Consider the following 23,929-nt stretch of genomic DNA (forward strand, 5'->3'; position numbering starts at 1 on the left):
CACAGGGCTACATTCCAAAAGGGGCTGGGGGAGGGTTCCGGGAGGGGGCGGTCAGAGGAAGTGGGGGTTGCATAGCGATGGGATCCTGGGGAGAAGTTAGGGGCAGGGGATCCCAGGAGAGAGCGGTCAAGGGGACGAGTGGGGGGGCTGGATGGGTCAGGGGTTCTGAAGGGGGCAGTCGGGGTGGGAAGTGGGAGGGGGCGTATAGGGGGCGGGGGGAAGGCTGTTTGGGGAGGCACAGCCTTCCCTACCCAGCTCTCCATACCGTTTCGCAACCCCGATGTGGCCCTCAGGCCAAAAAGTTTGCTCACCCCTGGACTAGGATCTCCATCAGAGTTCAGTTTTCAAAAGTACACTATGCTTAGCAAATAAACTGATTGGTTGAAAGTGTATTTTATTTATTCCTTATTTGTTACACGCACATGAGGGTTCACTCATCCAGCAAGCTGACTGGCTAGCACTCATCCCAGTCGGTGTAGTACTGGATAAAGTCACTAGCTATTTAAAGGGGAGGAAGGGCAGTGATTCCCCTAGGAGGATGCATGCTCTCATTCGGAGCCAGGAATAGTCTGATTTTTTTTTTCCTGCACTTCAGGAAAAGCGAACACACAATGTTCATTTGACGGGATCATTTCCTGAACATGATGTGAGCTGCGCTGTCTCCAGATCACTTTCCAGTGTGTCACATCCTTCTGGACGAGGGGAGCAGGAAATGGCAAACTCCCACTATGAGGCAAAGCATTCCCACTGCAGCAATTGGTTCGTGGGAACTATAAATTGGGTTCATCCAGAAACAGCATAAAATTTGTCCGTGGCAAGATTGGCTGGAAACGAAAGGTAAGTTGGAAAAATTATTCCTCGGGACCCCTTCAGCACCAATGATTAGGAAAGAGTATTCTGTCCAGAAATATTTTTGGTCTGTTTCAGGCACTTTTCTATTATTAATTATATTATTATTACTACTATTTAAATATTTAAATACATAGGGAACTTTTTTCTGAAAACCGGGGGAGGGAGAGAGCAGCTGGAGATTCTGTTCTCCCTGTAAATTGGGAGAGACAACAGGAAAGCCTGGAATGGAGGGGGATATATTTAAAATTATTATTTTACTAGTAGTGTCTGTGAGACTGCAGTTCTCTTTTTAGGAAAATGTTCATTTTCTCAGCAAGAAAATCAGTAGCACAAATGATTAAGGGGCTACCAGAATTGATTTCTTATATATTATTATCATGTCAGATTATGTTCTGCACAAATGTTTGGCTCAGTGCTTGTCATCTGTACCAGTTTAGGGGACAGGAATGGTGATTGAGAATAGTGTTAATGTGTTGATTCGGTTACCTGTGTCTTCTAGAGATGGGGTGGGTTAGGATCCCTGCCACAGAAATCTTTCACTCTCTGGCACTCTAGTGGCTGCCTGTCTTTCAACATGAAGTTGTATCAGATAGGAAACAACCTCTAAGGGTCTGTCTCCGTATTTCTCAGATGCGGTCACCATGGCTGCATGTGATCACCAGAGGTTTTTCTTGTGGCCACAGCCTCCTGGTGTGCCTGGATGGACAGCCTTGGTTGCTGGGGCTTCTAGAATGAGTTGGGCAGCTGGAGAATTCCCCACCTTCCCAGGGGCAGTGGGGCTCAGGATTTGGGCTTCAGCCCAGGCGTGGCAGGGAAGGCAGGCTCTGGCCACAAGGCTTCGGGCTCCAGCCACAGGGCTTTAGGCTCCGGCCCCTCGCTGCCTCCCCTGGGCAACACCTCCCCCCCCCAACCTCCGCATCGCCCCTGTACCCTGCTGCCTCCCCCGATCCACCAGCCAGGGCTTAATTTGTCCCCAGACTTCTTGGTGCTGAGTAAGTCTACTGTGACAAGTGATACTTGTATGTTTGTTAATACCACTTGTCACAGCAGACTTGCTAGTTAGCAATAAATAAATTACAACGATATGGACGTGTATATGTGCATATTTATTTGTTTTTCCTAATGCAAATTAAGTATTTTAGGGAAAAGTGCGAGAGCAGCAAGAGTTGGGGGCCACACTCTGAGGCCACCAAATAATTTGTCCCAAGAACCCCTTGCACTGTAGGTGTGAGGTGTGACTGCAGGTCGTGTAGACATACCCAAGCAAGCTTTATTCTAGCTAGCGCAAGTACCAATAGCAGTAAAGGCATGGCAGCATGGACTTCAGCGCAGACTATCTGCCCAAGTAATACCCAGGATCATGGGCAGATTTGTACAGCTACACATGCTGCAATCACATCACTGGCTGCAGTGTACACATATTTGTAGCTCCTTTGCAAAACTGCTCTAGCTAGGGAGGCAGTGGGGCCCCTGCACTGGGGTTCAAGAGACTTGGTTCTATTCCCAGCTCTGCTGCTATGTGACCTTGGGAAAGTCATTTCATTCTGTGCCTCAGTTTACCTATCTGTAAAATGGGGATAATGATACTTTGCAAAGTGATTTGAAATCAACTACGAAAAATGCTTTACAAAGAGCTAGGCATTATCATTAGATTGTTTCTCTGTTCCCTTAAGCTAAGTACAGGACACCAGTAGCACAGTAATGATCACACAATGCCTGAAAAGAGAACATAGAAATGTAAGGCTAGAAGGGATCTCGAGGGGTCACCAAGTCCAATCCCCCACACTGAGTCAGGACCAAGTAATCCTAGACTATCCCTGAAAGGTATTTGTCCAGCCTGTTCTTAAAAACCTCCAATTATAGGGATTCCACAACCTCCCTTGGAAGCCTATTACAGAACTATCCTTATAATCAGAAATATTTTCCCAATATGTACCCTCAATCACCCTTGCTGCAGAATAAGTCCATTAGGTCTTGTCCTACTTCCAGTGCACCTGGAAAATAATCAATTACCATCCTCTTTATTACAGTCCTTAACATATTTGAAGAATGTCATGTGGGACTGTATCAAAAGCTCTACTAAAATCAAGATATATCATGTCTACAGCTTCCTCCCATCCACTAGGCCAGTAACTCTGTCAAAGTAGGAAACTAAACTGGTTTTGCCTGAGTTGTTCTTGACAAATCCATGTTGGCTATTACTTATCACCTTATTATCCTCTAGGGCAGTGGTCCCCAACCTTTTCGTCTGGCGGGCACCAGACGAAGGACTGTGGCGGCGGTAAAGCATCCGCCGAAATGCTGCCGAATTTCTGCGGCATTTCAGCAGCGATGCCTCTTGATGACGTCACTTGTCGGCGGCAAGTGGCATCTTCGAGAGGCATCGCTGTCGAATTTCTGTAGCGTTTCAGCGGTGATGCCTCTCGATGACGTCACTTGCTGTCAGCAAGTGACGTCATCGAGAGGCGTCACCACTGAAACGCCGCAGAAATTCGGCAGCATTTTGGCGGATGCTCCACCGCCAGCCAGGTTGTGGGTGCATTTAGATGCCCCTGCGGGCACCATGGCACCTGCGGGCACCACGTTGGGGACCCCTGCTCTAGGGGCTTACAAATTGATTGTTTAATCATTTATTTTACTATCTTCCCATTCAAATTCACCCTAGAAATATGGTTCTCAACATTTTTCATACAGTGACAATAGAAAAATGTTTCAGGATCTCACTCACAACTAACCTTAAAGAAAAAGATAATGGATGCGTGACTCTCCTGAAATATGTTTGCAACTCCCCATGGGGAACCTGATCTCCACTGAGAATCCATGTCCCTGGGATTATCCTTCTAGGCTTCCCTTCATCAGTCTCTGTATTCACCACCTTTAAACAGAAAGAACCCAGGATAAATCCCATAGGATCTCCACGAAGGAACAGGTGCCTGGGATTCACCTCCTTGGTACTTGCACTACCTTGAAACAACAGACAGAGCCTTGAACCAATCCTAAAACACACACTCCTAAGACTGACTGACTGAGTAAAGCCCATCTGTTTGTATTTCCTGACAGGGCCATGGAGAGAGATGCTATAACCTTTCCTCCAGCACTGGACCCTACACGCCACTTCCAAATGCTGCTGCTGAATCAGAGAAGTAAGCTGCATGGCCAGATCAGGAAGCTTCGCGAGATTGCACGAAACATCAACAAGCTGCGCAGGCGATCCCTGATTGCAAACATCACTGGGAGTTCCCTGAGTGCAGTAGGAGCAATCACAGCCATCGTAGGGCTCTCCTTGAGCCCTGCCACTTTAGGGGCATCTCTCCTGGCTTCTGCCGTGGGCCTGGGCGTAGCCTCTGCCGGAGGGGCTGTCAATGTCACCTCCGATCTCTCCTTAGTGCTCTCTAACTCCAGGGAACTGAGAAGGGTGCAGGAGATTGCAGTGAACTGTCAGAACCAGATGAGGGAAATCCTGAGCTGCCTAGAATTCCTCCACCGTGGACAGGGCCCAATGGACCCCCTGTTGCTTCAGTCAGAGAAAAATGCTTCCATCTCACTGTACAATTCCATCTGCTTCATGGTATTCTACGGTTCGCGCAACTTTCTTGTGCCGGAGTACACGAGGGAGGTCACAAAGGTGAGCCAAGCTGTGCTAAAGGCAAAAATCCAGAAACTGGCTGAAAACCTTGAGTCCTGCATCAGAGCAATGGATGAAGTCTGTGAACTCTTAGAATCCAGAGCAGAACTTTCCTCCAACACAAGAAACCCCAGCTCAAGTGCCAGGATCACCATCAAACCCCAGGGATCATCCAGCTGAAACAGTCAAAACCAAAAGTGTGGGGTTAGAGATGCCATATTAGTCATTATTTTTATTACTGCTGTTATTTTTACAAGCATTCGTGGCACCCATCCTCATAGCTGAGAACAAGTTACAAGGTTCTGATTTAAATATGACAGCAAGCATGTCTCTAAAAGGGAGCTGATGCTTTTACCTCCCTGCAGTACTGAACTAAAATTTGAGGTTATGATGGAGATCTAGCCTGTAGAGTAAATGACAAGAACGACTCCAGAGCCTACATTTAGTGGAAGACCAGTAGGGTAAATGATGGATTAAAGGCTAATCTGCCCACATTTCCTTGGCTCCCATTTGGTGCTGCTCCATGATGGCAGAGAGGAATGGGTCTGGAGTTAGATCAAAAGGCTCCTTGCCCGGTCTTGCTCCCTGGTTGTAAATAACCTGTGAATTCTTCTTCTCATAGAGGTAAAAGGAGTGAGATTTATTGATATATCTAGCACTCACAAATTTCCTACTAAAGTAGCCAGAGATGTGACAAACTATATCCACTAGATGGCAGTACAGCACACATAATATCTCAGCAGGCACTATGCACCAAAAAGTATTCTTTCCCTTTTAAAGAGATATTTTCTTTTCCACGTGCTGTCGGACAAAGTGGAAATTGTGATTTTTTTCCTATTTATTTATATAGAGTTATTTTAAGCCTTTAGAATTGTATTTAAAGAAGAAAAAATGTTTAAGAATGTTAAAAAAATGGCTTCCAACCCAGAGGGAAGCATTCCACAGGGCAAATATCTGATGGACAGTCTCCTATTGACTCACCAGCCAGCACAACACCCTATCAAAAAGGAAGAGAATTGTCTGAATTCAAATAGGCACAAAACATGTAGATTGCAGGAAACCAAGTACAGCTCTCGGGATGGGAGGGGAAAAAAGTGGAAATGGGGAACAAATCCCTGAACAGGAGGGCTTGCCTCTTGACATATGTAGAGGAGGGTGACAGTTCCTCATGCAAAAAGGATGTTCCAGTTGTAAGATGTGGCAGGGGATTTGATAGCTAGAGATGTCAATAGTTAGGCGTCTTCGGGTATCAGTGTGAAAGTGGCAGGTCTCATGAGACAGCAATACACTGTTAGCGAGTGCTGTGGAGGATTCTGCGGTTGGGATATATATTGGTACTCATGAAAGAGAGTGATGTAGAAGAGATAGGTGGTCCAGTGGTTAGGGCACTAGCCTAGCACTTAGGAGACCCTGCTCTGCCCCAGACTTCTTGTGTGACGTTGGGCAAGTCACTTGGCCCCTCTGTGCCTCTGTTCCCCATCTGCAAAATGGGGATAATAGCATTTCCTTATCCCCCAGGCATATTGGGAACTCAATACTTTGCATATTGTGAAGTGCTTACACATTGTGGGGGAAGGGGGGCATATAAGTAGCTAAGACAGATGTAGGAGAGAGGACTTGGAAGCTAGCTTTAGATTAGTAGGAAAAAGGCTTAGGTCTAGGTACATTTTCAGTCCCACATGCAGAACAAGCTATACACGAGGAACTTCAGAATCTCAGTGCAGGGATGAAAAAATGACCAAAAGAGGAGGATTTAAATGTATGAAGCAGAGGAAACTCTTGGTGGGGGAAAAGCCAAGCCAGAGTAGCAAAGTTTGAAGTCTTGTTCTTCTTTTATGCCCCTCCCATGTTCTTGGAACATGTGGTTTTATGTACTTTAAAAAACCAAAAGCAGTTGTCACTGAGAGCATCTCACATCCGAGAATGATTGCCACGCATGAGTAATGACTCTGATGTGACGCTGATTCAATGAAATGAATCTGAAGCTATTTTGTGTCTGTGTATATGTATTTCTCTATGTGTGTGATCTCTGATATTCTACAACATCCATACCCCAGTGCTGGGTCCCTGCTGCCTTTCTGGCTACCAGACGCTGTAAATAAAGACCCAGTACTAGCAGTGTTGTGTATATTTGGTGTGGGAGGAGTGATGGGCGGGTGTATTGTATGCATATGTGATCTCAAACATCAGTCCCGCATATCCATACCATATAAGTATTGGGTGTACAAGTCTGTGCACATCTCCACTTGTGTGAGTACGAGTGCTGTTTGCGCATGTCTCTGAGTGCATGAAAATGGCCCTGTGGATTGCATGTGAGCGAAAGTGTTTTATCTTGGTGTGAGTACAGACGTATTGCGTGATCTCTAAAAACGTTGCTCTAGCAACGCAATACCCCACAACTAACTCCTGGCCAGCTAAGGACAGCCCTGGATCCACAGCAACATGCAATTCAGCCCAGAGAGCACAGGAAGATCAGCTAGAAGAGACCAGCCAGTCTGGTCACAGCTTCTCCCTTTCTTTTCAATATTCATCATGAGTAGGCTGCGAGTTTGTCACAGAGGTCATGGAAGTCGTGGATTCCGTGACTTTCCATGACCTCTGTGACTTCTGCAGCAGCCGGTGCACCTCGCTCTGGGGTTGCCCGAGCATCTCAGGCAACCCCTGGGCCAGTTGCACTGGCCACTGCTGGGGCAGTCTCGGGTCACCGCCACCCTCACCCCCAACAGCAGCTGGAGGAGTTTGGGTGTGGGAGAGGGCTCAGGGCTGTGGGGTGGGGCACGGGAGGAGGTGAGGGCTTCGGGCAGTGTTTACCTTGTGGGGGTGGCCTCCCTGGAAGTGGCAACATGTTTCTCCCATGCGCTGCCTCCTCCTGCAGGCATCGCCCCCACATCTCCCACTGGCTGCAGTTCCCGGCCAATGGGAGCTGCGGAACTGGCAGCACACAGATCTACAAGCTTAGGGAGGGACATGTTGCAACTTCCAAGAAGTCAAGCAGGGAGCCTGCCAGTCCTGCCAATTCTTTCCCCACCGTTCCCCAGCATAAGTGGGGATACTGGGTTGCTCCCACCCAAGCACCCACATTGCCCCCCAGACCACTCCCCCAGCACTTGCTGAGCCCCCTGGACTGCCCCCCCCAGGCACCCACAGCACTCCCAGGCCGCTCCCCCCCAAACACCCATGCCCCCCCCCCCCACGAGCACCCATGGCACTCCCAAGGTTTAGTCAGGAGAATATAGTACAAGTCACGGGCCGTGAATTTTTGTTTACTGTCTGTTACCTGTCCATGACTGTTCCTAAAATACCTGTGACTAAAACTTAGTCTTAATCATGAGTGGTGTTTGTTTTATGGTAAATAAATCATTGAAAGACTGACTCTGTTTTCCAATTCATTTCATTATTTGGGTGGCAATAATAATATAAATTGCTTCTTTTCCTGCCCTCCACTCCCCTTTCTCAACTTCCCAGGAACATCCTTTCAATTAGCTGCCTAGAAGCTGAGATCCAGTCAAAGGGTTCACTTCCACATTCAGCCAGCCAGGCAGAAACTTCTGTCTTAATTCAATCTTTACCCAGGCAAAATTCCCATTGACTTTAGGATTTGGTTTCTTCCAGTCCTGGTGTGCACATTCAGATACACAGGACTGTCCTAACAAGGTCTCAAAATCATACCCAACCCTAGATGGGTTTTACTAATCATGCGAGGGAAGATCCAAGTACTGAGTGGGACCCCCATCAGCAAAAAATATCTAATACTAAATACTAATATTTTTACATTTAGTTTAGTCCCTTTCACCCTCAGTAATCCCAAAGTGCTTTACAAACAACTTTACCTACAGTATCCATAAACATGGAAAGTGGCAGGTGTTTAACTACACATCAACTTACCCAACACGTTAGGACAGGAAGTAGACTTTTATCAAAAGAAGTCTTAGAGCATAAGAACAGCCATACTGAGTCAGACCAAAGGCCCATCTAGCCCAGTATCTTGTCTTCTGACAGTGGCCAATGCCAGGTGCTCCAGAGGGAATGAACAAAACAGGTAATCATCAAGTGATCCATCCCCTCATCTTCAGGCAAACTAGAATTACGTAATCTGGAATTTGGCCAAGACATCAGACCTAACATTCCTACTCCAGGGACACTCTTAATAGCCACTAATGATCTGGTCCTTGGTTTCACATTTCTTCCAAAAGATAACACCTGCAGCAGTAGAAGGCAGCATAAGGGCAGTGACTTCACTCAATCAGAAGGAAGAGTGACTTCCTATTGTATCACCAACTCCATTTCCTGCACCACCGTAGCTTTTCCTTTGAGTCTCCCATCTAAGTACTGACAGGCCTAAAACGACTTAGTTCTAACATATGATAAGATCACAGCCTAAGGTGATCTGGCTGCTGGCCAACTTTTCAAGAGTCTAGTCTAGAGCCCCCTCCAGTATTTTCTGCCCCTGAACATTGTGGGAAGTGGTAGTTCCATTCTGGATGGTGTCCTGGGTATTGTTTCAGGCTTCCTCTCCTTTCCCTGTCACACAACATTTATTTGGATTTCCCCTCACTTTCCTCATTGTCCTAGGAATACAGGAAACAGCACATTTGGAATCCATTGACAGATGCTCAATTATGTCACCATTTCCTCAATTCCACCCAACCAGGTTTTCTAGATTGAGAGAGTGCTCATCAGAAAGACGCTCACAAGTTCCACTGAAATCAGAATCACTGTACTAGTCTAACACAAATTCTGTGACAGTTTAGCATCCTTTCTTCTAAGTCAGGTCAATGATATTCAGCACCCCTAAGTTGGCTGTGCACTTTTGTGTGTGCACACATGCATTACAAACATGGGGCTGCAGGAGTAGATACAATTGATACCTGTCCGGGCTCCTGCTACCACAGATCCGTCTCCTCTTCTACTACCCCATGTGACCTCACATAACCAGAGGTCATATGGCTGAAACTTTAAAAATAACTTCAATCTGCCAGACAGCCACATTAGCTTCACTCCTTCTTATGCCATTAGGGGGTATTTATAGGAACATTGCTGCCTGAAATCAATAGTAAACATCAGTGGATTCTCAATCTTTTGCATAGTACAGAGCACAACTTAACAGAAAGGTTGTTGCATTGAACAGCTCCCTTCTCATTCATAATTGCATGGACCCATCCTCCCAGCTGTTCTCTCTCTGGCACATCAAAAATAGTTTATTTTGAAAAATAATATTAGAAAGACTATAAGGTAATCTTACAAGGGTTGGCTGAAAACAATAATCTGTTTTTGACAGAAAAATTAGTGTTTGATTAAACAAAAATTATCTAAAAAAGTTGATTTTTCATTGAAAAATTAACCACCCCAAAATAAAAATATTTCACTCAAAACCTGAAATATTTTGATTTAGAAATGCTGACATGGTGCTTTATGGTAGTTGTTGTTCAGTTGCTTCATATACCCATTCTCCTCTATGAGGCAAGCTCTCCAGCTGGACTACATCTCATAATGGATCATAGCCAGGGATTCCCATGAAAAACCACCAAACCTCTCATAGATAGGAGACCATGTTGCATCATGGGAGACGTTATCTGATCAGGAAGTCCAGCCAATAGAAGAGAATAGGAGCTTAACACACCTGAACTACAACTCCCATGAGGCAGCAAGATTTCCAACTTGAATATTTTGGTTTTCAAATTTCTGGGGGAAAATAAAAGCTTTGAATGAAAAACTTGGGGGGGGGGAGTTATTTGTTAAAATTTTCCACAGAAACAGAAGATTTCAACCAGCTCTAAAGTTTAACTCTCTAGGTGCGATTTAACACATGGAAACAAGGAAAAGAAGCATCTCCACAAAGTCTGCCAGTTTTCCGCAGATCACGAGATAGCGCTCAGCTGAACACCAGTGCTCCACTGCCTGGCCTTGGAGAGCTGCTAATATAGACATTTTTGTTCTGAGAAATCTGAAGCTTTTATGCAATTGTGACCCAAGAAACTCTTAATGCCAACTGGCAAGGGGGTTTACTGGACTGTCCTGATTATGGTGTTTATATTCTGGTTCACCAAAGAATGTCATGTGAGGTCTTAAATGAAAGCTGGAGTCATACTGGTTATTAATAGCATTGTGAAATGTATGTACAGACACTATGTAAGGAGTTATGTTTATATAAAGAAAACATGTTTTAAAGTCTGTATTAAGGCACAGTTAACAGACAGGTTTTCCGTCAAACAAATGATGTTTATTCACCTGTCTTTGTTGAGGTGTAAATTAAGCTTTGTAAGGTAACACAATGGGCATCATTTACAAAGTCAATAAAGAAATGTGAAATCGACAGGGCAGCAGCATACAGGAAAGACAAACCCCAGGGAGTTGCACTGTTTCTGAATACAGACAATTACTTTTGGGGATAGAAGTAGAAGGCAAAGACACCCCCTTATCCTGCACCTAGGAGAAAGTGAGTATGATCTCACTAAACACAGTTTTCATTAATACAGGTTTTAGAGAAGCAGCCATGTTAGTCTGTATCCGCAAAAAGAACAGGAGTACTTGTGGCACCTTAGAGACTAACAAATTTATTTCAGCATGAGCTTTCGTGAGCTACAGCTCACTTCTTCTATGCATCCGAACAAGTGAGCTGTAGCTCACAAAAGCTCATGCTTAAATAAATTTGTTAGTCTCTAAGGTGCCACAAGTACTCATGTTCTTTTTTCATTAATATAAACATGGAAAGCTTTTTTTTACCACTATATTTATATGGAATATTGTCATAGATTCTAATATATTCAATAGAGATGCCATGAATGAGGATTTTATTTCTCCCTTTATGCCAATAAATGAGTTGTGAATGTTTTATTTTCCTTTGCTGCATATAGTCTATTTCATTTGAGAATAATTATTTTAAACTGATTGTTTGGCAGGCTTCCTGTTTCTGCCGTACCTACAAAAATGTTGCTCTTAGTTTTTGCCTCCTGAGATAGCTGCTCTTCACATTCTGTATTAGCCTGCCTTATACTCTGACATTTGACTTACCTGATTTTATGCTCCTAAAAAGATTTGACTTCCAATTTCTAAAGGAAGCCTTTTTTGCCACTAACTGCTTCTATTACTCTGTTGTTTAGCCACTGCGGCATTTTTTGGTCCTTTTTTTTTTTAATTATTTGGGATATACATTTAATTTAAGCGTCTATTACAGTTGTCCTCAGCACCTCCCTGGTATTTCCCTCTTCTCCCTGTTATCTCTCCTCCTTTCACCCCAGCCCATCACCAAAGCATAGCAAGCTCCTCCTGCTCTGGAGGGAAGGGTGATGAGTCCCAGATTTGCTCTTCGCCTCTGGCCTTCTGACTCCACCATGGATCAGTGAGGATGGTGGAACTTGCCAAGCACAATCCACTGATAGCACCAAAATGAGACGCCGCTGAGCTCTCCGCTTCCTTTCTCACCCGCTTTATGGGCAACTTGATATTGATCATCGGGTGACACTTGCACAAACCTCCCTTGCCCCGGCCGGGAGTAACGCCCTTCCCAGAGCTCTGAGCTACTGCCCCAGCCGGTGGCAAAAAGCAGCCAGCAGGAGTGAGCGCAGTGGGCGCAGAGCGGACCAGGCCGGCCAGGTCTCACCTTGATGCAGACACTGGAGATCAACTCTGCCTGGGGGAACAGACCTGACACATTCAGCGCCCGCCCCCCATGTGGCCTGGCCCCCGGCGGGAGCTCCCTGTAGCGCCCCCACACACAAACCCTCCCGCCACGCGCGCGCACCCAGCACGCGCGCACCACACTAGCTCCCAGGGCCCCTCCCGCCGCCCGCGCGCACCCAGCACGCGCGCACCACACTAGCTCCCAGGGCTCCTCCCGCCGCCCGCGCGCACCCAGCACGCGCGCACCACACTAGCTCCCAGGGCCCCTCCCGCCGCCGTATTCTCATCACACGCACCTCTCAAGAACCAGGAAAGAACGCGGCTCACGTGCCCCGCCCCATTGCGCCCTGGGTTGCGTCCTCTGATTGGCTGGAGACCTGCCGCGCTGGGACAACGAGTCGCACAATACTCTGCGTCCGATTGGCCGGGCCTCGTGACAGACCTGCCCCGCCCCGTCGCCATAATATGAGATGTGACGTCATTGGAAAGCGATGCTTCTCGGGAAACCACGTGTCCCGGCGCTCCCCGCGGTGGGGGTCAAAGGTGAAGCGTAAGATGGCGGCGGCGGACGCGGAGCAGGGGCCGTTGGAGGCGGAGGCGGAAGAGCCGCGAAGCTTCAAGGACCTGGTGAGACAAGCGGAGAACGAGCCCCCCTCCCCCTTCTCCCCTGGGCCTGGTGTCTCCTGTCCGGGTCCGCCCTGCTCTGGGCCCCGCGCGGTGTCCGTCCCCCGCCCTCGTCACGCTGGCGCGCCCGGCTCCCTGCGGGGCACGCGGGGGGGGGGGGGCGGTTAACCTGGGTCTTGTGTATCTGGCTCAGTTCCCCGCTCTGCTAGCGGCTCCCTCGGTCTCCATTGCGCACCTGTGCAGTGGGAAGGACCGCGCGGCCCGCCTCGCCCTGCCGCTGAAGACTGTGCGGGGCTCAGGTACGAGGGTGGTGTCGGGGCCAAGCACCGTAGCGAGCGCTCCCGTTCCGCCTGCCTGGGACCTGAGGTGATGCCACCCTGTGCCCTTCCTCGCCTGCTGAGTCTTGCTGCTTATTGCTTAATCTTTGAGAGTTGAAAGTAGATCTGGTGCCAGCACTTGCTGTGGGCCCAGAACACGCAGCCCTCCAGGTGTGCTGTGCTGGTACTATTTGCCTCTCTGCATCAGGGGTATCCTGGAAGGGAGTGGGGGGTATTAACTGGCAAACTGTCCAGCTTTCATTTGGGCCCTCAGTTACTCTTGATATGAGAGCTTAAGAGATGCTATTAACATAAAATATGGTTATTAAAAAAATTAAAGTAGCTGAAGATGCTATACCTGTCCTAGCCCTCTACCCCCAGGTAAATTTTCTCTTTTAAAATCACATTATTCTGTTCTTAAATGCCTTTCTCTGCCCCATTTCTATATGAAAAAACCAACTAAGTAACGGGGAAGACATGAGGAAATGCAACTGGTTGTATACAAAGTGCTGTGGAATGCATGACTTGGAAAAAAGAAATCCCCTTCCCCGTACCCCCATGCGTGCCCCCCCCCCCCCGGTGGTCTTAGTCATAATGATATTAGCAGGTACTTGTAGTAATAGGAGGTAACATTTTAAGACAGATTTTCCTTTTTTTTTTAATTGAGGGATTTCCTTAAAAGTGATCCCCATAGTTTGTGGGTGCAGTATTGAGTGTCCATGGGTTGACTGGGAGGGACTTAACTACGTCAGCTGCATTTGATTAGCTAGCCTGGTAGTTCTTGGCCATTTCTTGATGTTTGTCCCCTTTTTTCTTTCACTCTCAGGGAGTAACAGATGTGTTGTGTGAAACTTGTGACCAGTTGGGATGGAAGACACCAACTAAAATTCAAGTTGAGGCTATTCCTATGGCTCTCCAAGGTGAGCAAAGTCTGCTTTTCTGTTTCTGAGAACAGGTGTGGGAAGAAGGGTGTAGACTTCACATGGGTGAATCTTGTAAAGGTCTCTACTTCTTGAGGTGATTGAAGACAGTGCTTCACTTTCCACAGGAGCATGAATGTTAACTCCAGTATCCTGTCCAGATTCTAGTTCAGATCTGACAATTGGTCACCCTAAACCTCCCCTGCGATTTTAGATGAATACAGTATTCCTCACTACCTGTATTGCTGTTTAGTTTTGAAGTGCACTATAAAGATATAGCATTGGGTAAACATGCTGTTTAATGGGGCTGGATGAAACATTCACAGCATATAATTCAACAAATTTTATTTTTCTTCTTTGTAAAATATTACTGTATATCATGATCTTCTCAAAACTATTTTCCAGTTAATGCCAGTAAATAAATCTTGCTCTGTAGCAACTTCATTAACAGTTCATAGTGAATATTTGAAATTTCAGCTGTCTTGATTAGTCACATAGATGCTAGGTATGTAAATATTGTTTAAAAAAAAGTAGTCAGTTAAATGATTAAAATTATATCGTTTAACAGATTAACCAAGGTCCCTCGAGCCATACTGGGGTCCGTCTGGCCAGCTTGGTGCAGGCTGTGGATTAACAGTTATGGTCAGATAACATTTTACATCTCTAATAGATGCATGGTAGACTTCTGCTATCTGCCTGAAAGAAGGTGTATCTTAGCATCAGGTCTCCAGAGTGAATAATTGCTCATTCAAAATGGCTTTCTGGGAACATCCTGTAATTGCTGATTTCAGGTACATTTTTAGCTAACATTCCTGTCACTAAACTCAGTCACTAGAATATTCATAAAATGAACACTATTGGGATAAGAAGACAATTCAATAACATGTTTTAAAAGGTGAGTTATTTTTTCAGTGTTTGCTTGTTCTATTACTTATTGGCAGGTACATTTGAATAAAAGCCACATAGGTATTAGTACTTCTAAAATTAGTTACACTTTAGAAACTTTCCTGGTTGAAGTCAAGGATTGGGGTTCTTTTAAGATGTGCCTGTGCCTCAGAACAGACGGCGTCTTGGCAAAAGCAAAGTTGGTACTGCTACTGGATCTGTCTGCAGCAAGGTTCCTAAGCCCTGAAACATGTCTAAAACTTGACCAGATTTCCTTATCAGTCATGAAGTGACAAAGATAATTTTTTTTGGACATATTTAATCATTTGAGGGCAATGGTGTATAAAATGGTTGGATTTAGTGAAATGTAAAGTGAGAGATTGCGACCTGAAGTTCTAAGACAAACTATATGCTGCTTGGAACCTAGTGGAAAGATAAAAGGGACTGTGGGATTCAAGTTAACAGTTACATAGGAATAAAACCATGTTTAAATGCTGCAAAGATCTATGGAGGCTCCCTGTTCGGGTGTTGTGTCCTTGCACCTGTTGTTTTCTCACTCCTGTGAGTACTTGCTGGTACAGGTCTCTCAGATCTCATTATGGGTTTCTCTTTTTTCTTATGATGCTGGGAGGGCATCTCTCTAGGCTCTAGTATAACAGGGTTTGCCTCCACCTCTCCTCTTTTAGGCCGGGATATCATCGGGCTAGCAGAGACAGGCTCTGGAAAAACAGGGGCTTTTGCTTTGCCCATCCTGCAGACACTGCTGGAAACACCCCAACGCCTCTTTGCTCTTGTCCTCACCCCAACCCGAGAGCTCGCCTTCCAGATCTCAGAGCAGTTTGAAGCCCTTGGATCCTCCATTGGTGTCCAAAGTGGTGAGTAGCCTTCTAATGGGCCTCAGAATTGTACAGTTCAGATGTTACTATGTGAAAATTTGAGGGAGTAGGAGAAAGCTGTTAAACTGTAAGAAAGGGAATAGAGACTATGGAATGAGGGGAGATAGAGGAATAAAGCATGGGACTGGGAAAGGATCATTGGTGAGGGGTAGTATTTATGGTGGTGGTATATAACCTTTTAGTGTGAAAAAGAGCACGTAGCAGTCTGTCGTCTCTGAGGTGTACATCCAGGCAGCGGACGTTTCCCAAGAGGGAAGTGAGGAGGATCACCCATAACCACGTGTTAAATTGTCAGCCATAAATTTGAGTCACCACCCCAATGAACTGAATAGAGGAGTTCACACCTATCAGGCTTTCTTTGCAGACTCCCTGCAGCAGTTCCATATTCAAATTAATGTTTTAAGGTTTAGTTTGCAACCATAAGGGCTAGGAACTCACAATGAATTCACAGATTTTGCAGCTAAACTTAGTAGCAAGGGGTGGATTTTGCAGCTAGCTTTGTGACTGTGGAAAACATAGGGCCATGACAGTAAATGAGCTGAGGACTTGAAATCTGGATTAGGATATCTGGGGGAAGACAGTTACTGGTCAGGGATGCCAAAATGTAGTTAAAGAGAATTTTTATTAAGATAAGTGGCTTTAAATTCCTATACATAAATTGTGGGTGGATTTGAGAGGGGACAGGAATAGGTAGATTGTTGATTATAGTTTTGGCTTGTACTGGTTCTGTTCCAGGGGGACTCACTCTGCCTCTTTTTTTCCCACAGCGGTTATTGTGGGTGGAATTGACATGATGGCACAGGCTCTGACCTTAGCCAAGAAGCCGCATGTTATAATTGGTAAGAAATCAGCATGTAGAGTGATGCTTGTCATAAGATCACACGCCTCCTAAGGAATGTGAAATGGTGGTGTTGCTTGTTAGAAGTTCCTATATGTGTCTGGAGGGAGCAATAAGTGTAACCTGAGTATGTTCCTCTTGGCTTTGAAGAAGGGACAGTGGATGCAATGCAAGCTCATCTCAAAATGGTCCAGCCACATTGCCTTGGGACTGGTCTCCTATTTTCCCCCAAGAACTCAAACACCATGGTCTAGAGCTCTTCTCAGGATGCCTCTGATGTGGCCCACTTTTCCCCTTGGAAAGCTTGGTCTGGTGGTCTCATTTTAAGACAGCTCTGGTGCACAGGAGCTCTTCCATCCAGGGAAAATCAGTCTGCTTTGGCTTTTTACCAATCATCTTCAGTTCCCAGCACAGCTCCATACTGCTGTGACTGCCTTTACAATCTTAGGCAAAAGAAGCCAACTCTATAGCAGAGTCCCTCCCTCCTCACTTGCAGTGCCTCTTCCCTCCTCACATGGACTGCATTCTGAGACATTTTTCCCATTACTGTCACCTTTACCTTTGTTTTTGATTCTGTTGGTAGCAACACCGGGCCGTCTGATTGACCATCTGGAGAACACAAAAGGTTTCAACTTGCGAGCTCTTAAGTACCTGGTTATGGATGAAGCTGACCGGATCCTCAACATGGATTTTGAGACAGAGGTGAGGCCTACGATACCCGCCGTAAAGGAAAAGTCCTATAGAATTTAACAGATGAAATCAATGCAGTCTTAAAGAAACCATTCTAAATGTCTATAAGACTTAATAGAACAGCAGTTCTCAAACTGTGGGTCAGGTCCCAAAGTGGGTCGCCACCCCATTTTAATGGAGTTGCCAAGGCTGGCATTAAACTTGCTGGGGCCTGGGGCTGAAGTTGAAGCCTGGGGAAGTGGGGCTCAGGTTAAAGGCCCCCTGCCCAGACTGATGCCCTTGGGCTTCAGCTTTGCCTTCCTGCCCCCTTGGGGTGGCAGGGCTTGGGCAGACTCAAGCTTTGATCCCTCCCTCCTGGGGTTGTGTAGTAGTTTTGGTTGTCAGAAGGGGGCCGCAGTGCTATGAAGTTTGAGAAGCGCTGTAATAGAAAATGTTGCTGTAGCTTTATTAAACTATCCCACAAAACTTAATAGTAAATTATATGTAACTTTTAACATCCCATAGAATTCTCTTAAATTCTACACAGTGGTTTAAACACTTTAGAAATGAGCTAATCTCTGTTAAATTCTGTTGGATTCTTCCCTAAATGTTTGTGGTGGTGGTCCTCATTAGGTGGACATGCTGATGTACATACTCCTGCAGATATACTGCGTGTAGACTTTTGGGGTCCATGGTGACTGTCTAGGTGTGTCAGCCCACAATGCAGCTTCATTTTATATGGTTCTTTTAAAAGAAGAGAGGGATTTATTGCAATGGCCACTCCTCCTATATCAGACAGATTAGCATATGGGCCTGTATTCATGTATTCTCTGCATCCTCTGCTTGGAACACTTAATTGAAGGGGTGCATGTCTTGACTTCTACTGTGCCTCAATAGCAGGTTTTGCCTCCTCCCTCTTTTACAGGTGGATAAGATCCTAAAAGTGATTCCCCGTGACAGGAAGACATTCCTCTTTTCTGCCACCATGACCAAGAAGGTGAGAGCATAACTTTTCTCAGATCAGCCTGTGTGTTTTGAAAGTGGGAGAAGGGGTCATGGATTATCTGATAAATGTTTCTACACCCCTTTCCTCCTCCCTAAGACTACATCTACACTATGAGTTAGGGATGTGATTCCCCTGCTTGTGTAAGCATGCTCGTGCTATCTCTCATTGAGCTAGCACCAGTATAAGAGTGGCGTAGCCGTGGAAGCATGGGTGGTGAAGGCATGGCTTAACCTGGCTGTGTACAAATTTGTCTGAAACTGGTGGGTACATGCTTGGCATGACCCAGCCATGCCTCCACTACCAGTGCTACCATGGCTACACTGCCATTCATGCTCACACTATCTTGAGAGCTAGCACCTGCACACAAGTAGGGGAATCATTCTCCTAGTTTGTAGTGTAGACTGAGCCTTAGAGCTGTGTTGCTGGAGGATTAGCATCTTGCTAATACTGACTTATTTTGATTCCTCATTCAGGTGCAAAAGCTCCAGCGTGCTGCACTGAAGAACCCTGTTAAATGTGCTGTTTCCTCCAAATATCAGACAGTTGAAAAACTGCAGCAGCATTATATTTTCATCCCCTCCAGATTCAAGGTAATGACTCTTTTCTCTCCCCATCCTCAAAGCCATTCTTGCTCCTCCTTCATAGTTACACTCCTGCTCTTTCTGACCTTCTCTGGCTTATGGTTGAAGTGGTCCTTTGCTCTCATGTAGTCTGTACCACTACTGTGTGTGTTGATCCTTGCAGGACAGTTACCTGGTTTATATCCTGAATGAACTGGCTGGGAACTCCTTCATGATATTCTGCAGTACCTGCAACAACACTCAAAGGACAGCTCTCCTGCTCCGCAACTTGGGTTTCACTGCCATATCCCTCCATGGACAGATGAGTCAGGTAGTAGCCTATCCCACTCCTTGCTGTGTAGGTGTATATGAGATGAGGATGTGCCACTGTGTCGTGACCATAACGTGTGTAGGGCTGGCTCCCTAGAGCTTAATTTAACATTAATGCAGCCACCAAATTCCAGTGTACCAGTATCGGATCTCCCGATCCTTCTGTATACAAAAGGATAACAATAGTTTAACAAGAATAGGATCAGTCCTTTGCTATTTGATTCCTTAACTTTTGAGTTATAAACTTGTTTCTTTATTTTTCTTTCTGCTATCACAGAATAAGCGACTGGGATCCCTGAACAAGTTCAAGGCAAAGTCCCGTTCCATTCTGCTGGCTACAGATGTTGCAAGCAGAGGTCTGGACGTCCCACATGTGGATGTGGTGATAAATTTTGATATTCCCACACATTCCAAGGTGAGATACTCACCTTGATAACCAGGGGTTCCTATCCACTGATGCTTAAGATTGATCACCGAAGCTCAGTACGGAAGACTCTCTTCTTTCTCCTCTGCTGACTGGAGCTCTTAGCTCACTCTTCTAGATGAAGCTGTAGCATTTCTTTTCTATGGTGACGTTTTTACTTGGTCTTGCTTTTTGGGTACGTTGGTGTATACTGCAGAACAGGGGCGTGATAATTAGGGATTGCTTTCTCTGTGCATGTGGGGAGGGCCAGGGGGATAAATTCCAGCTTCTGTTGTGTCATGCTAAAGGGAAAATATCCATTTTAATCTTGGGAAATAGTCCAATTTATGATGATTCCAGTTTCTGTATGTTGTGGACTTTTTTGTTTGTTTTTTAAAAAGTCAGTCAGTGTTAGGGTTTTTCTGTTCTGTGTTCATAACAATTTTCTTTGCAAGGGAGAAACTGATTAGACTAGAGTGCTGTGAAATTATACAAATTTATCAAACTGAAATAGACACTTTACTAAATCTGAAGAGTAATCTTTGGACATCTCTCTATGTAAGGCATAGCATTATCAGATGTGACTTTTCAAGTTGATGGCATCACTTGTTAAGACTAACTTATAGCTCAATACCTGCTGTTAGGTAAACAATATTCAGTATTCTAGAAATTAAAATGGACTATTGTTTCATGTAATACTTATGGTGTACTAGACTCTGCAAACAAATAAGAGGGACATAGTCCCTGTTCTTGAAGATCTTAAATTATGAAAAGACTACGGGTAGATTAGGAGTAAGAAACCTACTAGGTCATCTAGTCCAGGATTTCTCAAAAGTGGACCACATCTTAATAGTTAGTTGTGGACACCTCCCCGTGCAATTCACTGTCTCAGACCTCTTCCCTTCTTATTTTTTGCAATCATATAACAAGCCAATGGCAAGTATAGAAGAGTGGCTAAAGTATTTTTATCTGCCTTACTGTGGTTTAGGAAATGAATTAGTGCCATACAACCAGCAAGTGCTCCTCAGATCAGCTGGGAGACTTCAGATCTAGTTCGTCTTGCCCACTCAAGGCTGCTTCCCACTGTATGTTCTCCAGAGTTTTTGTCTAGTATTAAATGACCCTTGCAATGGAACTTCCATGTCCCGTAGACTATTCCACAGTCCAACAGGGTGTACCCAAAAATGTCTTGATATTTCACCTTATTTATATCATGGTTTAATTTTGTCCTGCAGATTTTGCAGTGCAGTTGACTGTCAGAAAAGGAAAAAATTAGGAGAGGCACTGTTTTATATGCCTATATCATAGTTCAGAGATGGTTTAATGCCAGAGAACAAACTAGAAAGCTGCTTTCGCCATCCCCTCAATTCTCAGGGAGCTACACATGCTACTCCTTTGAGCATAAATCCTGACCATTGTTTCTCCCCTCCCTCATGCTTCTGTTTTGTCCTAGGGAAATGAATAGTCCTCCCTGCATAGCCATTTACCTGCTGCTTGTTGGGGCCTCGGTATACTTGGGCACAAAGCGCATTTCCAGGGACTGTTTTCAGTTCAGTATTTAGCAGAGCACATCCTGTTGCTGATGGAGATATTTGTTTTTAGGATTACATTCACCGTGTGGGGAGGACAGCTCGAGCTGGACGGTCTGGCAAATCCATCACCTTTGTGACTCAGTAAGTACCATCAGGGTGTGCCTGCCTCTTCCAGCTGCTTCAGAGTAGGACACACCTGTCCTCCTGCTCCATGAGTACGGAACATCTTTTTTGCCCTGAGGAGCAGGCAGAATTCAGTGTGGTGAGCTCTGATAGGAGCTACATATGGCTGGCTGTCTCGGGGTGGAGGCTGTGGCTAAAGAGAACCAAAGTATTCCTGGGAAGACTGATCTGTATGGGCTTTCATTTTTCCAGGTATGATGTGGAACTGTTCCAGCGCATTGAGCATCTCATTGGCAAGAAGCTGCCTGTATTCCCCACACAGGAGGAGGAGGTCATGATGCTAACAGAGCGTGTGGCTGAAGCCCAGAGATTTGCTCGTATGGTATGTTTCACTTTGTCCCTTGCCTCTCTCCGTTGCCCTGAATTTCTCTCTGAATGTGGAGAGCTCTAGCAATCGCTCACCTTGTATGGCGGTGGGGGGGTTGTTTGTTTTTTTTTCAGGAGTTGCGGGAGCAGGGAGAGAAAAAGAAGCGATCCCGGGATGAGGCCAATGATGATGACACAGAGGGAGCTACAGGTGTCAGGAACAAGGTGGCTGGTGGGAAAATGAAGAAAAGGAAAGCCCGTTAGCCAGATACTTAAATGTCTGTCCCCTTTGAGTTTACATGGGCTGGGGCGGTACCTACCACAAAGTATTTCCATCAAACCTGAAGCCTCCAGAACTACACTTATAAATGGCAGGCCAGCTGGAAAGAAATTTTCCATCATGTCTGCGTCTCCAGCACCGTCTAAAGTCATAGGGTGAACCTGCACCCTAGTAGTATGCTAGAACCCGTCCTCCTACTGAGGGTTAGTATCTGTTCTAATGCTGGGCTGTAAGAGGGAGTCATCTCCTGCAGCTGGACTGTCCCCTGGACCTGGAAGCAACAGTCTCCTGGCAAAGCCCATTTTTATAGGGATTAAATGGGAAATGTTGGCCTATGGACACTTTTTTCCCCCCAATCATGCTGCAGCCTATCATCACTCACCATCCAAACCTCAGCGAGTGTCTCTTTTTATAAGACAATTGGAAGGAAGAAGAAAACTGAGAAGCACCTTAAATTTTCCAGGGTATGCATGTGATGCTTCAGGATAGGATTCTCGCCTTAAACAGAGACACTCATGCTGGGGCAAAAACTCCAAATATATTTTGCTCAGCCACAAATCAATTTGCCTTTCTGTGTATTCTAACTTATTGTGCCATTTCTGCTAACTTTCAAAGTTATCTGTTTTAAGGGGTTTCCCTCCCCTGTAGGTCAACATCTTCTCCACCCACACCCTTACTGTGAAGTCAGCTCAGCATATGCTGTCACCATGCTTTCTGTGGCAGCTATCTGATGTCCCAGACATTGCAGTGACTTCATATAGTCTACTCCTGCTGGAGTACAAATGCCAAGAAAATAGAGAGGCATGAGCAGACTGATGTACTGCTTTCTATGCTCCTGTAGTACCTGAGAGCCAACACTAGGGGGCAGTTTTACACAGTCAAGCAGCAAAGCCTTTTATGCTGGAAGAACAGTAATTGATTATCAGATGTTCTATTTCTGGCTCTTCCTCTTTATCCCAATAATGCTTCCTTTGTGTATTGCTGCTGAGCTTAGTAGAATATAAGAAGCATGAGAACCTCTTTGTAAAAAGTGGAAGAGAGAATTCAACTTCCTTTTCAGTACACCAGCAGTAAACCAGTGCTAATATGAGCTGAAAGGGTGCTCTTCAGTTACTTTCAAAAACATACCACCTCCTCAGGCAACTGAATAATTCTGCTGTCTGGGTGGCTTACAAAGTGTCTGTTAGAGCTGGTCAGAAACAAGAATTTCCCTTCCCCAGAAATGCAGATATTTGGAGGAGGGGGTTCTGAATGGGAAGGAAAAAATCTGAATTTTGAAATTTAAAAATTCTGAAAAACTGATTCAGAGCCAGTTTGTTGATGTTAAAACATTAAATATTAAATACAATATGTAAAAGTCAGGAATAGTTACAGTTAAAGTGTTATCAAAAGCAAGTGTTCTAACTTCCTTGTGAAAGATCATCAAGATCAAACACATTCCTGCAGAATTTCAGTTTACAATGTACAGTTTAAATAGCATTTTCTAACAATACTGTTGACGAGCTCTGTTGCCTATAACACAAACATACACCTAAGATGATGGTCATCTGATGCAAAATATTTATCATTAACCTTGACTGCCTTACCAGTTATTTATCCTGGTCATTTGCAGTAGCAACTTACTGATTCCAAACAGCTTCAAATGGATGTGCACCACCAAATTCTTGAGTCCATTCCCTCCCAAAAGAGTAGAATGCTATCACTTGATTGAAGCCTGTGTAAGGGTGACAGCTTGTAACTCATCAGGGCTAGACACAGGAGCATTGTTATTATAAAGGAGTGTTACACACTTTTTTAATGGGACTTCAAGCACTTGTTTCTGTCTCAAGAGCAGCTCACAATACTGGACTTTGTGATCTTAGGTACAAATGTACCTAAAACTATCAAGTACTTATTTAAAGACTTTCTGGTGCTCAGATACTACAGTGATACAGTTAATCTTCACAGCACCTCTGTGAGGTAGGGAATTGCTGTTATCCCCATTGAAGCACAGACTAAGGGCTTGTCTACAGGAGTAATTAGCCCCCAGGAACCTGGATGTGATTCTTCCCCCCATCAGTCTGCTACAGTCTCTTTGTGGGTA

General features: G+C 45.3%; 2 protein-coding genes across 3 annotated transcripts; both read left to right on the plus strand.

Moving 5' to 3' along the window:
- Positions 1–687: 687 nt before the first annotated feature.
- APOLD1 (apolipoprotein L domain containing 1) lies at positions 688–6,595 on the plus strand. The gene is made up of 2 exons (XM_050954905.1): positions 688–837; positions 3,913–6,595. The coding sequence occupies exon 2, from the start codon at positions 3,917–3,919 to the stop codon at positions 4,655–4,657; it is 741 nt and encodes a 246-aa protein (XP_050810862.1). The 5' UTR covers positions 688–837; positions 3,913–3,916; the 3' UTR covers positions 4,658–6,595.
- A 6,016-nt stretch (positions 6,596–12,611) lies between these two features.
- On the plus strand, positions 12,612–22,404 carry DDX47 (DEAD-box helicase 47). 2 transcript variants are annotated; one of them, XM_050954372.1, is made up of 12 exons: positions 12,612–12,724; positions 13,865–13,958; positions 15,530–15,718; positions 16,507–16,578; positions 17,161–17,279; positions 18,172–18,243; positions 18,726–18,842; positions 18,997–19,143; positions 19,420–19,557; positions 21,148–21,218; positions 21,453–21,582; positions 21,702–22,404. In XM_050954372.1, the coding sequence occupies exons 1-12, from the start codon at positions 12,653–12,655 to the stop codon at positions 21,828–21,830; spliced, it is 1,350 nt and encodes a 449-aa protein (XP_050810329.1). In that variant the 5' UTR covers positions 12,612–12,652; the 3' UTR covers positions 21,831–22,404. The 2 variants fall into 2 exon arrangements, with proteins under 2 accessions (XP_050810329.1, XP_050810337.1); XM_050954380.1 differs by having other exon boundaries at positions 12,630–12,724; positions 15,601–15,718.
- The last annotated feature ends 1,525 nt before the right edge of the window (positions 22,405–23,929 follow it).

The sequence above is a fragment of the Gopherus flavomarginatus genome, chromosome 1 (assembly GCF_025201925.1).
Source record: "Gopherus flavomarginatus isolate rGopFla2 chromosome 1, rGopFla2.mat.asm, whole genome shotgun sequence".
Taxonomy (NCBI): domain Eukaryota; kingdom Metazoa; phylum Chordata; order Testudines; family Testudinidae; genus Gopherus; species Gopherus flavomarginatus.

What these genes read in the sequence shown, in the direction of transcription:
- DDX47 (XM_050954372.1), top strand. Translation starts at nt 12,653, where the DNA reads ATGGCGGCGGCGGACGCGGAGCAGGGGCCGTTGGAGGCGGAGGCGGAA. An exon ending in ACATGGATTTTGAGACAGAG is followed by an intron (nt 17,280 to 18,171) that starts GTGAGGCCTACG and finishes CCTCTTTTACAG; the next exon opens with GTGGATAAGATCCTAAAAGT. An exon ending in TCCATGGACAGATGAGTCAG is followed by an intron (nt 19,144 to 19,419) that starts GTAGTAGCCTAT and finishes CTGCTATCACAG; the next exon opens with AATAAGCGACTGGGATCCCT.
- APOLD1 (XM_050954905.1), top strand. Translation starts at nt 3,917, where the DNA reads ATGGAGAGAGATGCTATAACCTTTCCTCCAGCACTGGACCCTACACGC.